The sequence below is a fragment of the Odocoileus virginianus genome, chromosome 23 (assembly GCF_023699985.2).
Source record: "Odocoileus virginianus isolate 20LAN1187 ecotype Illinois chromosome 23, Ovbor_1.2, whole genome shotgun sequence".
NCBI lineage: Eukaryota > Metazoa > Chordata > Mammalia > Artiodactyla > Cervidae > Odocoileus > Odocoileus virginianus.
In genome coordinates this window covers 17033477-17048054 of record NC_069696.1, presented here as the reverse complement: position 1 = coordinate 17048054, position 14578 = coordinate 17033477, and the positions used below count along the sequence as shown (strand labels likewise).

The 14578-nt window shown below is 39.4% G+C and overlaps 2 protein-coding genes across 2 annotated transcripts; one reads left to right on the top strand and one right to left on the bottom strand.

Annotated features, from left to right (window-relative positions):
* Positions 1-1546: 1546 nt before the first annotated feature.
* On the top strand, positions 1547-3477 carry LOC139030594 (taste receptor type 2 member 42-like). Its single transcript, XM_070453631.1, has one exon. The coding sequence runs from the start codon at positions 1777-1779 to the stop codon at positions 2707-2709; it is 933 nt and encodes a 310-aa protein (XP_070309732.1). The 5' UTR covers positions 1547-1776; the 3' UTR covers positions 2710-3477.
* An 8546-nt stretch (positions 3478-12023) lies between these two features.
* SMIM10L1 (small integral membrane protein 10 like 1) lies at positions 12024-14208 on the bottom strand. The gene has a single exon (XM_020907443.2). It carries the CDS (start codon positions 14010-14012, stop codon positions 13806-13808), a length of 207 nt encoding a protein of 68 aa, XP_020763102.1. The 5' UTR covers positions 14013-14208; the 3' UTR covers positions 12024-13805.
* Positions 14209-14578: the final 370 nt, after the last annotated feature.

The window sequence follows — 14578 nt, the reverse complement described above, 5'->3', positions numbered from 1 at the left end:
GGAAATCAGTCCTGAATATTCATTGGAAGGACTCATGCTGAAGCTCCAATCCTTTGGCCACCTGAGTCAAAGAACTGACTCTCTTGGAAAGACCCTGATACTGGGAAAGATTGAAGGCAGGAGGAGAAGGGGACAACAGAGGATGAGATGGTTGGATGGCATCACTGACTCAATGAACAGGAGTTTGAGCAAGCTCCAGGAGTTGGTGATTTGACAGGGAAGCCTGTTGGCTGCAGTCCATAGAGTCACAAGAAGTCAGATATGAGTGAGCAACTGAATTGAACTGAACTGAATTGAACTGAACTGAATGATATTGGTGATGGTGCTCAGTTGCTCAGTCATGTCTCACTCTTTGCCATCTCATGGACTGCAGCAAGCCAGGCCCCTCTGTCCTCCTTAATTCCCAGAGTTTGCTCAAGTTCATGACCATTGAGTTCATGATGCTATCTAACCATCTCATCCTCTACCACCCTCTTGTCTTTTTCCTTCAATCTGTCCCAGATCAGGGCCTTTCCAATGAGTTGCCAAAGGTGGCCAAAGCATTGGAGCTTCAGCTTCAGCATCAGTTCTTCCAACGAATACTCAGGGTTGATTTCCTTTAGTACTAACTGATATTCTTGCAGTCCAAAGGACTAGCTCATATGCATATATATATGAGGTAACTGCAGTTTACAGTCAAGTTCGGAAACCATTGTATTAGTTACCTGTTTGTTGAAGTGAAAATACATTTTACTTGTAAATTACTTTTTTATGAGATGAAGAATTTTATCAAAAGCAGAATTAATGAAAAGGAGAACCTCACTCCTATTCATCCACCTCCTGCTTTTTTTTTCTTTTGCCTTTTTTTCTTAGTATTTTTACCTCTCAGTTGATAATTGCTAATTCAGAATCAAATAGGCAGTAGTTCACTGGAAACAAAGTTCAAAAATTCACAGTAGGAGCTCAGATAGAGGTATGATTTTGGTACCTCTGTGCATTATTCTGGAAGATCACTTCCCTTTTAATCTATCTTCAAGAAACCTTAAAATGCTTCAAACCCTAAGCCAATTGTCTTTGTCCTGAGGAAGCGAGAATTAACTATCAACTATAGATTTTGTAGCATCATCCTCAGTGTTGCAATTGCATTTTGATCAAATTTTTGTCTTATTCAACAGTAATAGTTTATTTAAACTGACTTTTTCCATGACTCTGTGAGGTCCTAATATTGCTTTTCTTTATTAGGTTTACTTCATCTGTAACAGTATCTGAAATGTCATGGATTTTATTAAATGAAATCGATGAATAATGCTTCTATTTCAGAGGTTATTTTCTGAGAATATGAAAATTAAGAAACTTGAATCCAAATGGTATCGAGTTTTGGTTGAGAAAGGAAGTACAAATGAGTGTAAAGAAATCTGTCTCACATTTGCATGTTTGCATACCTGACTTTCCTTTCCGGATGTCTCCACAAATGGAAAATTACTGCCAGCACCAATGGTAAGTGTGAACATTTACTGTTTTATCTGGAAATCAGTAGCCGATTGAAAGCAATGTTCAAGTTTTCCATTTAGAGCTATGGGAGTGGATCTTCTTGCATAAATGACAGAACTACCAGGAATAAAAGGCTGCAATAAAAGAGAAAGATCTTTATGAAGATATGTGAGATGGTATCTGAGTTTCATTAAGCATTTTTGAAAAGGATCAAACTGGGTATCATTCTACAACACTTGGACAGCAACAACCACAAAAAGAAATCATTGATAAATAGTATCAGCTTTCTGGATTCTTTCTACAGAAATGCCATCTGGAATTGAAAATGCTTTTCTGGTAGCAACAATAGGAGGATTCCTGATTGGAATGTTGGGGAATGGGTTCATTGTACTAGTTAACTGCATCGACCTGGTGAAGAGACGAAAGCTCTCATCAGCTGACTGCATCCTCACAGGCCTGGCTATCTCCAGAATCAGTCAACTTTGGGTAATACTATGTGACTCATTTTTATTGGTCCTATGGCCACACCTATATGCCATTGATAAACTAACAAAAGTTGTTAGTATTTTTTGGACATTGTCTAATCACCTAGCTACCTGGTTTGCCACTTGTCTAAGTGTTTTCTACTTCTTTAAAGTAGGCAGCTTCTCCCACCGCTGCTTCACTTGTCTGCAGTGGCGAATTCGTAGTGTGGTACTGGTGCTTCTGTTGGGGTCTTTGTCCTTACTGTTTTTGAACTTTGAATTAATAGGTATGTTTAATAGTGTCTGGATTAGTGGCTACAAAATATATGCAAAAAACTCAACGTGGTCCTCAGATGTAAGTGAAACTCATTATCTTCACCATTTGATTGCTTTTAACTTCATCAACTTAATCCCCTTTCTTCTGTCCCTGACCTCACTGCTCCTCTTATCTCTCTCCTTGACGAGACACATCAGGAATTTGCAGCTCAACCCCAGCTCAAAGGATCTCAGCACAGAGGCCCATAAAAGAGCCATGAAAATGGTGATGTCTTTCCTCTTCATCATTCATGTTTCTTCCATCCTATTAACAGATTGGGTTTTCCTTAAACTGCAGGAACATCTGGTCAGATTGGTGGTTGTGTTAACTTCGACTGTTTTTCCATCAAGCCACTCCTTTATCCTAATTTTGGTAAATAGCAAACTGAGACAAAATGTGGTAGGACTGCTGTGGTATCTTAACTGCCACCCGAAAAGAGTGAAATCTTTAGCTTCATAGATTTATCCAGAATTTTCTATATTCCAAGAGCACTGAATTAATCAAGATACAGTAAAGATGCATTTTAATTTCTGTTTTTGTCACTGGATTCCTTTAAATTCCACTGAGCATCAGAAACTTTCCCTAGAATGGCCTATAAACTGACAATCTACTCACAGAGATAAATCGATTTTTTAAAAGCAAGCCTCATGGTCATCTTAACAGTTTCTACTAATCAAAAAATATTTGAGCAATATAAATATAAAATATGTAATGCAATATGTATTCATTTTATATATGTTGGTATATGTTTACCACAGAATATATAAGGACAAATACATGATCATTTGAACATGCCCATCCTTTCCAAGGTCGAGCGTGTGAAATATTTATATAATGTTAAGCTAAAAATAAATCAAAGGGGCTTCCCTGGTGGCTCAGTGGTGGAGAGTCTGCCTGCCAATGCAGGAGACACGGGTTCAGTCTCTGACTTGGGAAGGCCCCACATGTCATGGAGCAACAGGGCCCTTGCACACAACTATTGAGCCTGTGCCCTGGAGCCTGGAAGCCACAACTACTGAACCTATGTGCTGCAACTGCGGAAGCCTGTGTAGCCTACAGCCCGTACTCTGCAACGAGAGAAGCCACCACAAGGAGCAGCCCACTCTCTGCACCTAGAGCAAAGCCTGCACAGCATGAAGACCAAGAAAGCCCCAAAGGAAAAATAAAGAAGCTAAATTATAAAAAGAATAGATAAATGAAGGGCTAAAAATGTTGGAAGCACAGAACCTTAAAATGGCTGTCGACTTAAAAAAATGCACAGTGTGAATTTTGCAAGTTAAGTTTTTCTTAGGGCAAAATGAGGACAGCAGCCCTGGATTCAGCACCTCAGGTAGCTCCAAGAGACTGCTCCAAAGAGGCAGGGAGAAGGTCAGTATAGAGGTGATTTTGGTAAAGGGGGAATATATGCAATCAAGCAGGTTTTTTGCAGAAAGTTTCTGCTAGTCACAAAGAGCAGTCATCACCATGAAGGACTTCAGTGCTTTTTAGATATGGTGAGATACAAGAACTAGGCTCTCATAAAGTTGTCTCCTGAAAATATCTAACCATCTGAAGACCTGTTCTGCCAGTTTCTCCCTGAGCTCAGGGTACCTTATATCTGTTCTCCACCCTGAACTCCTTTAGGGAGTCTCAAAAATCAGCAGCTGCAACAGTAGATGATTTAATCCTTAAGGTGGATAGGTGGCAAGTGTCACTTTGTAGCTGACTTGGCCAACACAGCTTTTAGAAAAAGGGGCAGACCATTATTAGGAATCCAAGCTAGACTAGCCAGTACTTTGTAGAATAAGAAAAAAATTCACTGAACCTAAAAAAGAGACTGTATAATTATCCTAAGTGTATAATAATACTTTTATGTCTACTTAATATTTTTACGTCTACTTTACTTGGATCAAGATCATACTTTGATACCAAATTTGTGTATGTGGGGTGTGTGTGTGTGTGTGTGTAAGCATTGTATGAACAGTAATGTCCCTTGTGAAAGAGAACAGAAACAATTCACCAGGGGTAAAAACAGAAAGGGAAATTTACAAGAGAATGTCACCTATTTGCAGAATTTTCGGACATGTTTATGGGTGTGTGTGTGTGTGTGTATGTGTATATATATACTATATATATATATATATATAATGCTGAATTGATGTTTATAATAACCAAAATAAAATAAAAGCAGCTGAAAATGTATATGCATCTTAAGACCAGCAGGTGGCAAGTTTGTGCTTCCTAATGACATTGGTGGTGGTGCTCAGTTGCTCAGTGATGTCTGACTCTTGGCGCCTCTATGGACTATAACCCACCAGTTTCCTCTGTCCATGGAATTTTCCAGGCAAGAATATTGGAGTGGGCTGCCATTTCCTACTCCATAGATTCTTCCTGACTCAGGGATCGAAACCAAGTCTCCTGCGTCTGCCGCACTGGCTGGTAGATTCTTTACCACTGGGCCACCCGGGAAGACCTGCCAAAAACCATAAAAAATGAAGAAATCTTTGCTAGAATTGCCATAAATTTTAAGTGGTAGAAGCAAAACACCCCCGGTAAACTAGAAAATAAATGTTGAAAATATTTATGAAATATATGAAACTATGTGGTTATAAGTTAATTTTGATGGAGCAGTAGGTCAGGTCTGATGACACTAGGAAGACTGTAAGAACCGTAAGGGCTTTGTTAAGTGTACCCTTACTCCAGGGAGCTGAGCCATGGTGTGCTCTGATGTTAAGGGTGATGAGGAGATGATGATACATGTATATGCAGGTCTATAAAGATTTAGATTTCTAAGCTGCATTCATTATGTTAGACACTATATAAGAAGCTTCCTGGGTGGGGGAAGTAGATGAAGATGGTCAAAACGTACAAACTTACATTTGTAAGATAAATAAGTAGAAAGTAATGTATAAAATGATGACTATAATTAACACTGTTGTATGGTAAATTTTAAAGTTGCTTAGAGAGTAGATTACAAAAGTTTTCATCACAGGAGAAAATATCTTTTTTTTTTTTGTATTCTTACTAGATGATGGATGTTAACTAAACTTATTGTGGTAATCATTTTGCAATGTATGTAAGTTAGATTGTTATGTGTATACCTTAAACTCACTGAGTGCTGTGTCAATTATATTTCAATAAAGTGAAAGAAAGCTTAAATTTCCTAATGACTGTCACTGGGATTACCTTGTTTTAGGAAAGGTGAAATTCTAATTATACAGGTTATATTTAAATTCAATATGGAGGATAATTTGATTTAGAATCCCTTTCAGTAAAAAAGCTAAAAATTCCTTTGTACTTATGAGAAGCACAGTTTTAGTTTTTTAGATTTGCATTTCAGTGTTACTAAACTTTTCTTTAATGACTAAGATTAAAAAATAGATTCAAGCCACTATGCATAGCCCTTGATGCTTATGAGATGATTTAACAGCAAATGTCTCATTAAATCCTCCCTTCTCATGTACTAATCTTGGAGAGATAAGTTGTAAGAAGTAGGAGCCTATTTCAAATAATAGGTGTGCAGAAAAATGACTATAAAGATGAAGCCTGGAGAATAGGTCAGACAGTGGCTACCAATGTATTTTGTGTCTTCTCCCTATTAAACTGGCATTTAGAGATTAAATTCTGTGCCTCTCAATGTAGAGAACAACAAATGGATATCAAGGGGGGAACAGGGTGGGATAAACTGGAAGATTGGGCTTGACATATACACACTACTATGTATAAAATGGTCTTCCCTGATGTTTCAGATGGTAAAAGAATCCACCTGCAATGCTGGAGACCTGGGTTCCATCCCTGGGTCAGAAAGATCCTCTGGAGAAGGGAACGGCAACCCACTCCAGTATTCTTGTTTGAAGAATTTCAAGGACAGAGGAGCCTGGTGGGCTACAGTCCATGCGGTCGCAAAGAGTCAGACACAACTGAGAGACTAGTACACACACACACTTATAAAACAGATAACAAGAACCTATGGGATATCACAGGGAACTCCAGTAAATGCTCTGTGGCAACCTATATATCAGCGAAGGAAAGGAAATCAAAAGGGGACGGAAATTTAAAAAAGAGGGAATACATTATAAACATTATAGCTAATTCACTTTGTTGTACAGCAGAAGTGAACACAGCACTGTAAACCAATTATAGTCCAAAAAATTAAAAACAAAACACAACTCTGTGCCCCTCCTTTCCACAGCACAGCCTGCATTACAGACCCCAGCCTTGACCCATGAAAAGCTACTAGTATCACATTCATAGCTGGTCTCATGCAATCTGGGGAGTGCTGGATCCTATACTGGAACCAAATTATTGGGATTGTCAATGGTTTAATGACAATCATATAAAATGATTGTCAATGTTTGCCTGCTGATCACTTCCCTCCAAAATAAACTTTTTGTAGTGTTGGTGTAGAGAATTTTGTTTTGTTTTGGTTGTTGTTGTTGTTTTGTTTGCCCACACCTAAGATCAGGAGTGTTGCAAATAAGCTATTTCTGATGTCAAGTGAAAGTGAAAGTTGCTCAGTGGTGTCCCGACTTTGCAACCCCATGGACTATACAGTTCGGAAATTCTCCGAGCCAGAATACTGAAGTTGGTAGCCGTTCCCTTCTTCAGTGGATCTTCCCAACCCAGGGATCAAACCCAAGTCTCCCACACTGCAGGTGGATTCTTTACCAGCTGAGCCACTAGAGAAGCCCAAGAATACTGGAGTGGGAAGCCGATGCCTTCTCCAGAGGATCTCCCTGACCCAGGAACTGAACAGGGGTCTCCTGCATTGCAAGCAGATAATCAGCTGAGTTACCAAGGAAGCCCTCAATGTCAAAAGAGGCTAGAACTTAAACTGAAAAGATATTTTAGTGTTCAAGCCATGCTGTCTTGAACTTTACTGAAAGGAGAGATCCCAGCAGAAATCTACACAGATTAATACAGAATGTGACAATGCTGAATCTCTGATTGTTCAGGTATTTTGTCTGCTGCTGTTGGTTAAATCTCAGGTCCTTTGAGCCAGAGACTTTTATAACTTTCAAATTGAAATACAGAAACCAGAGGGACACCTGCAAAACCCATTCTTCCACAGTCCACCCGCTTTGACCTTGGTTAGTGCTGTGTATAGAGATCTATGCTTTGGACTGGATTGCCTGTAAGAAACCTTCATCTAAAAAATGGAACAGGTGGTTGGTTTGGTCAATTCAAAAAAAGTTAGACTATATATTTTTTGGAGGGAAAAAAAGCACAGGGGATAGATGGGTTATTTTCAATTTTGGAGGGATACCAACATAGATACTGTTTCAGAAGACTAAGGCACTATCTTAACTTATATATTAGTACCTCTATTTCTTAGTCACATGTTTAAATGAGTTCTAAAATATCTTCTTTTCCTTCTATATAGATTTAGCCTAACCTCTAAATTTTAAGGCTTCTATTAATTGTATTCCTCTTTGACTGCGGTTTGAGATGTTTTTTCTTATCAGTTAAAAAGCCAAAATAGACTTTTAAAAGTTTTTTTTTTTTTAAACATCTTTTTTGTTTATCTGCTGGACACAATCTATACTACCATGCCAACGATTTCAGAGTCAGATGTTCTAAGTATAGTACAGCATTTCCTTAGTGGTTTTTGCTTTTTGGTGGTGTGATGATTTATTTTTCCTCATTTTGATTTGCATGAAAAAGTATACCCACTCTCCCTCACTCAATATATGAAAGGCCTCTATTCCTCCTTATTGTTCATTGATGGCACTTCACCCACCTTGCTGTGAATAAACTCACTTGGTGCTTGAAAGCCGTTAAGGATGACCAGGAATTTCTAATGCTCTCTGTAGATCCCTAATTAGGACAGAAACTGGCAGGAGTGCCCTCTGATGTACTTTGTAAGAATTCCATTGTTTCGTCCTTAGTTGTAGGCACTCAGGAATGTCCTTTGGCCTTTCCGCTCCTCTGAGAGCAATGCTGAGATCCCTATTAGTGAGAAGCAGAAGTGGGGAGGAGTTGGCTTCAGCTGCAAAAAGATTCATGACCTGATCTGGTAGAAACCCTGCTGGGAAACATCAAGAGCTCTTGAAATTTCCAGGTAGTTCCCACACTCAGGGTAATTCAAAAAGTAGACTTGATGTGACTCAATGCAGCCCAAGTGTTGAAAATTCTGACAGTTATTGCAGGGGTTCTTTTCTTGGTCCAGTTTGCAGCATTTCAAATCTTCTCCTCAGACTATCTTCCAGGCATTCCCTCTCCTTCTTTTGTCCCTATATTCATAATCTTTCTATTCTGCCACCCCCTTTATGTCTCCATGTGTAAGTCCTATTTTTTTCTTGACTCTATCAACTACTACTGATGCACCAGGAAAAGTCCCCATTAAAACAGGATTGAAGAAATTTTAACAGGAAATTTAGTTAGGTCTCCTTAGGACATTGATGATTCAGCTTCAAAATTTCTGTTTTTAACTGATCTCTACTACATCATGGGAAGGAAAGTGTTTCCTTTCCATCCTAGGGGAAATGTACTCTCCTCTATCTCTTCCTTCATCTTCACCCCTCTTCTCCACAAATAGGCCAAATGGCTCTACGCATCAGAGTATAAAACACTTGAATTTACCTATCAAATAATGTTCAAAAGTCAAAGTGTTAGTCCTTCAGTTGTGCCTGACTCTTTGTGACCCCATGGACTGTAGCCCACCAGGCTCCTCTCTCCATGGGATTTCCCAGGCAAGAATACTGGAGTGGGTTGCCATTTCCTTCTCTAGGGGATTTTCCTGATCCAGGGATCAAACTCGGGTCTCCGACATTGCAGACAGATTCTTTAATGCCTGGGCCAGCATGGAAGCCCTATCAAATAATGTTAAATATATTCTAATACAAAAGATCATCAACAATTATATTTTAAAAAGATATCCTCAAATATTATTTAGGTTATAGTTTTGTTTGAGAATCTGAGAAAAGCAATGGGATTATTCAAAATTGTTGTTATTGTTCAGTTGCTAAATTGTGTCCAACTATTTATGACCCCATATTTCCAGGCAAGAATACTGAAGTGGGTTGCCATTCCCTTCTCCAGGGGATCTTTCCAAGCAGGGATAGAACCTGGGTCTCTCACATTGCAGGCATATTCTTTACCATCTGAGCCAATCAAATATTATTAGTGAAAGTAGCTCAGTCGTGTCCAACTCTTTGTGACCCCATGAACTACTGTCCATGGAATTCTCCAGGCCAGAATACTGGAGTGGGTAACCTTTCCCTTCTCCAGGGTATCTTCCCAACCCAGGGATTGAACCAAGGTCTCTCACATTGCAGGCAGATTCTTTAACAGCTGAGCCACAAGGGAAGCTCTCAAATAATGTTAAATATATTCTAATACAAAAGGCCCTCAATAATTATATTTTTAAAAAGATGTCCTGAAGTATTACTTAGGTAATACTTTTGTTTGAGAATCTGAGAAAAGCAATGGGATTATTCAGAATTGCTGTTGTTGTTGTTCAGTCAGTAAGTCATGTCCAACTCTTTGCCACCCCATGGACTGCAGCACACCAGGCTCCCCTATCTTTCACAATTTCCCAGTTAAGCAATTTCACAATTGCTCAAACTCATGTCCACTGAGTCAGTAATGCTATCCAACCACCTCATTCTCTGCTGTCCCTTCTCCTGCCCTCAATCTTTCCCAGCATTAGGGTCTTTTCCAATGAAAATAATTACTTATAGTTAAAAAAAAATGAATTCCTTATCAAATGTATCTTTAGGGATAAACTTGAGATTCACTTGTAGTTTGGCCAGTTACTATGACCTTGGAAACATACTCAACCTCGCTAAATCCTAGTTTCCTTATCTGAAAAATGATGGTGAAAGTATCTTCCTCATAGGGTACACACAAGGATTATGACCATATAAATAAATAAGTTTCCATAGTTCCTGGTATTAAAAGCTCAATAAAATTTTAAAAAATGTTAATAAATTAAAAAAATATTGATAGTGATGCTATGCTTTTTTAGTCAAGTAATCAATTAGGTTATGTGTTTACTATGATCATTATGTCCCCCTTTATAGTTAAATTTTAAGTCTCCACTCTCTAGAATTTTTTTCAGCTACACTGCATAAACAAGTTTTTTCCTTTATTGATCAGAATTATGCCACCTTTTTGCTTCTTCAAGTTTGAGAGCTCTCTGGGCAAAATACTACTCACCATGGCCTATAAAAACTTGATTTATGGGCAATATAGATTCCTTTAGTATCAGGGACACATATATCCTTATTTATTTTATTGACTGCTGATTAGGTGTAGGAAAATCAACACATTTGGCATTCATTCAACACTATTTATCTACTCACATTAGGCAAAGCTCTAGGATGGAGACAGAGCAACAGACAAAATCTTTGGCTTCATGGATGCTGGGAGGAATAAAATTACTTGTAAAGTGGAATAGTAAGTGGTTAATAAGCAGCAGTGAGGGCAAAAATCTTGTTTTCTTCTGTGGGAAACTTCACTGAGCTGTAATACGTAGGAAGAAAAACAGACATCTGATTTTAAGAGCAATTGTTAAGAATAAGTGGAGACCTATGACTGATTCATGGTGAGGTTTGGTAGAAACCAACACAATACTGTAAAGCAATTATCCTTCAATTAAAAATAAATTAAAAAAGAATAAGTGGTAAATCACAGAGGTTTCATTCAATTCCGGCTATATATCCGCTGACAGTATTAGCTGTAAAATTTGACAGGATATAGTATCTTCCTTCACAGAGCTTCTAATCCAGTTGGATGATATACTAATAAATCTGTTAAAGTCCTTTACTGTCTTCGGTGTTATTGTTTAGTCACTAAATCACGTCCAACTCTTTTGCTACCGACAGGCTCCTCTGTCCATGGGATTTCCCAGGCAAGGATACTGGAGTGAGTTGTCATTTCCTCTTTCAGGGACAGTCCCAGGGACTGAACCTCTGTCTCTACTGCCAGGCAGATTCTTTAACACTGAACCACCTGGGAAGCCCTTCTTCAGTGTAGCAAAAGACTAGCAGAAGAGAAAAGGCTGAGGAAAGCATATGCTCTTGAGCCACCCAAATGGAGTATTCCTGTATGTCACCATTCCAGGGCAAATGGCAGCCACATTCTTTTGTGTTACAAACTGGGATATTAGTGCCTCTATGAAATAGTGATGCCCACCATTTGCCATTACTGAATTATTTCACTGATCTAATTACATTTCTGATAGTTTAGACTAAGATGTTTTAGTCCCTGTACTTTCATAGCAACATATAATTACCAAGGGAAGAGATTATAGTATAGGAAGCCTGTCTTCTTGAACATTAAAACAAAAACAAAAAAACTACATACACTAATTAATACACAAAGAATGAATAAAGAAGCCTACGATACTGGCATAGGTTGATACTAACACAGCCTTTTAGATGGACTAAAAGAAATGAACTGTAACATGATCAGGAGCATCTGGGAAAAGCTTAGTGGAAAAAGTGATGTCCAAGTTTGGCCCTGAAACTCTAAGAAGAAAGAGGAAGTTGTGCTCCAGTTCAGCTGGAGACAAGGAATGAAGGGTAGGAAGAACAATTACTCAAAGCCAGACATGTTGTTGAAGGGGGCACTTATTTTACAACTCTAGAGTACACTTGTTTGTTGGACACAATTAGTGAAATGTGCAATACAGAACATTACAGTTTCAATCTTTACCTTGATGAATGACTGTCCCTTTCTGCTCAAATGTCTCACCTAATATCTTTCTGGAAGGGCTTCCCGCTACCCTTACTGTCAGTAAGCTACAAATACCTTTCAGTACTAAAACCTTCCACTGGTAAAGCAAGCACTCCAGAGTTTTAAGGTTTATTCACAAGTTAATGAGATATTCTATAAAAACAAATACTTTTATTGTGTATTTATCAAGCACTAAGGCAGGCTTATTTTTAACTCTAGGACTGACCTATCCATTGGGTATGTTTACTCTCATTTAATAGGTTTGAGAAAACAGAGATTTAGGCAGACTGTTGGGTTCACCTGGACCACAAAATTAGTTTGTATTTTAACAGAGGTTTCTCTGATATACACATACACACAGGGCTAAGACAAAACACTGTTATTGTTAGGCCAGTAGTAAAAAACAGGAATTCTCCACTTATTCTCTGCCCATCCCTGATTTTCCTTCACCAGAGACTACCAATTTTAAGTCTTTAGCTATTTGTTACTGTACTTCTAAGTGACAAGTTATACTGTTTTTTTTAAAACCGACATTTCTGTATCAGATCTTGATGTAGTCTCCATTACATATACACTCCTTTCCAATTCTCCTAGGGTTATCTAATAATTTGTTATTATTTGTATTGTTTACATAAATATGACTGACTTTATATGATGACTAACATTATTCACAGTTGAGTTAATGCAGTGTAATTGCTGAAAACTTTTATTTTTCCTGAGGCTCATAATTGCCTCAATTTTGTTTCCTTAATTAGAAAAAAATATGCGGACCACTAATTCGTCTCCAGACTCTCTAAAACATAAAAACCTCTTGACCCAATATTTATAAACACATGATAATGTATCCGTTTTTCTTTCTGAGACATTCCACCTGAACTATCATCTTTAGGCATTTCTTGTTGACCTCATGCTGTTCTCCCTTCTCTCTTTCATATGGTTATATTTTAGCAACTTTACCATTACTCTTTAAGTAAAATAAAATGATCTCTTCCCCCATTGACAACAGACTCTACCTGTCAACTTCCCACTTTAAAAGACACCATTACTTTTTCAGGACCCTCCCCGCCATCCTACCTTGTAAATTGCACTTTTATGCCATCAAGGCTGATAATATTGGCACTTAACTCTGTAACCGTAATTAAGCATTCTCTTAGAAAGATGAAAACCATAACAGCATTTACATTATAATTATTTAAATGTTATTCAATAAACCGCAAAGCTTTGTGCTATGATTGGATTTCCTTTTCTTTGGCTCCAAGATTCTGAACCACATGCCAATTATAGCGACGCTGAAATTGAGTCCACCTTCTTACACTCCAACCCTCTGTCAAAACCCTGCAGTATTTTACACTGTTTGGTTATCTGAAGGATGTATTTCTCTTACAACGGTTTTTTGTTTGTTTTTTCACTTAGAAGTTTCTGATCGTCATAGTTTTCTCTTGTGAAGAGATGTTTGCCTTCCACTGCATATCCTTAAGATCTTCAGCTTCTGACTCATCCTGTTTATAATCCAGTCTCATCTTCCCGAAATTTAACACGGACCATGAGCTTGTACACGTCTGTCCTGAAAGTTTTGATAGCCATCCCTTGTTATAATACATCCTGTTCGCCACGCTTTTAAGGATACACAGCTTCTTAAATATTGTCGTGGGTCTTAACTGAAGTTCTCGGTTCCCGGAATCGCTATTTCCTCTTCCTAAACTCGGGAGGTCTCGGTGCCAGTTCAGGGGCTGGGAGGAGAGCAGACGGCGGAGAGGGGAGAGCGCAGCGGTGGAGGCAGACCAAGCACTCTCGCGAGACAGAGAGACTCCTCGGCCGGAGCTCCAAGACGCCGCGGCGCCTCCTGGGAGTCGGCCATAATGCAGGCCCGGAACGCCGGCGGCATCCCGAGGGCTCTAAAAATGTACCTGCAAGCGGATGTTGAGAACCACCGAGCCCGCGATGTAGAAATACGGGAAGTTCATGCGCAGCTGCCAGGCTAGCTCGAAGAAGGCGAGCAGGGTGCGGGAAAGCCCCTTGCAGAAGACCCCGTACGAGCTGGGGGTCGCGGCCGGGCTCCAGGCCCTGAGGGCCAAAGATGACGGAGCCGCCGCGGTGGCCATGGACGCGATGTTGCCGCTTGCCCGGTGCGGTGCCTGGAACCGAGGGTGATCGCAGACCCCGCGGACCCCCAACTGATGGCGATGACCTGGAGGGGCCGGGGGCTTAGCAGCCGGCGGGCGCGCACTCCAGCCTCACGCAACCGCCGCTTCTTTCAGTGCCGCGGTGGGGCTCGGGTTGCGGCTGGCGCTCCGCCCCTTCCTGTCTGCTGCTTAAAATGACATTTCAGCGTTTAGAGTTTAACTCTTGGTAGGTCCGGAACGGGTTACTTATTTACCTTATGCCACACAGTTATTTTATACAGCAGTTACAAACAGCCTTACAGATACTCGATTCACTTTAAAATGAAGAAAGGAAACTAAGTAAAATTCTGTAATTTGCCCTAGAGCCCCGTCCAAAGCTTTCGTTAAAACTCGGGTTAGTCTGCTCTGGACTGTTGCCGTTCGATTTCGTAACATTTATCTGTTTAAATAAGCCAGTTAGGGCACAGAGTCTCTGTATTCACAACATACTACTAAAACTTAAAGGGTCACAATCTCAGGCAATGAATTTCCTATGTATTAGGACT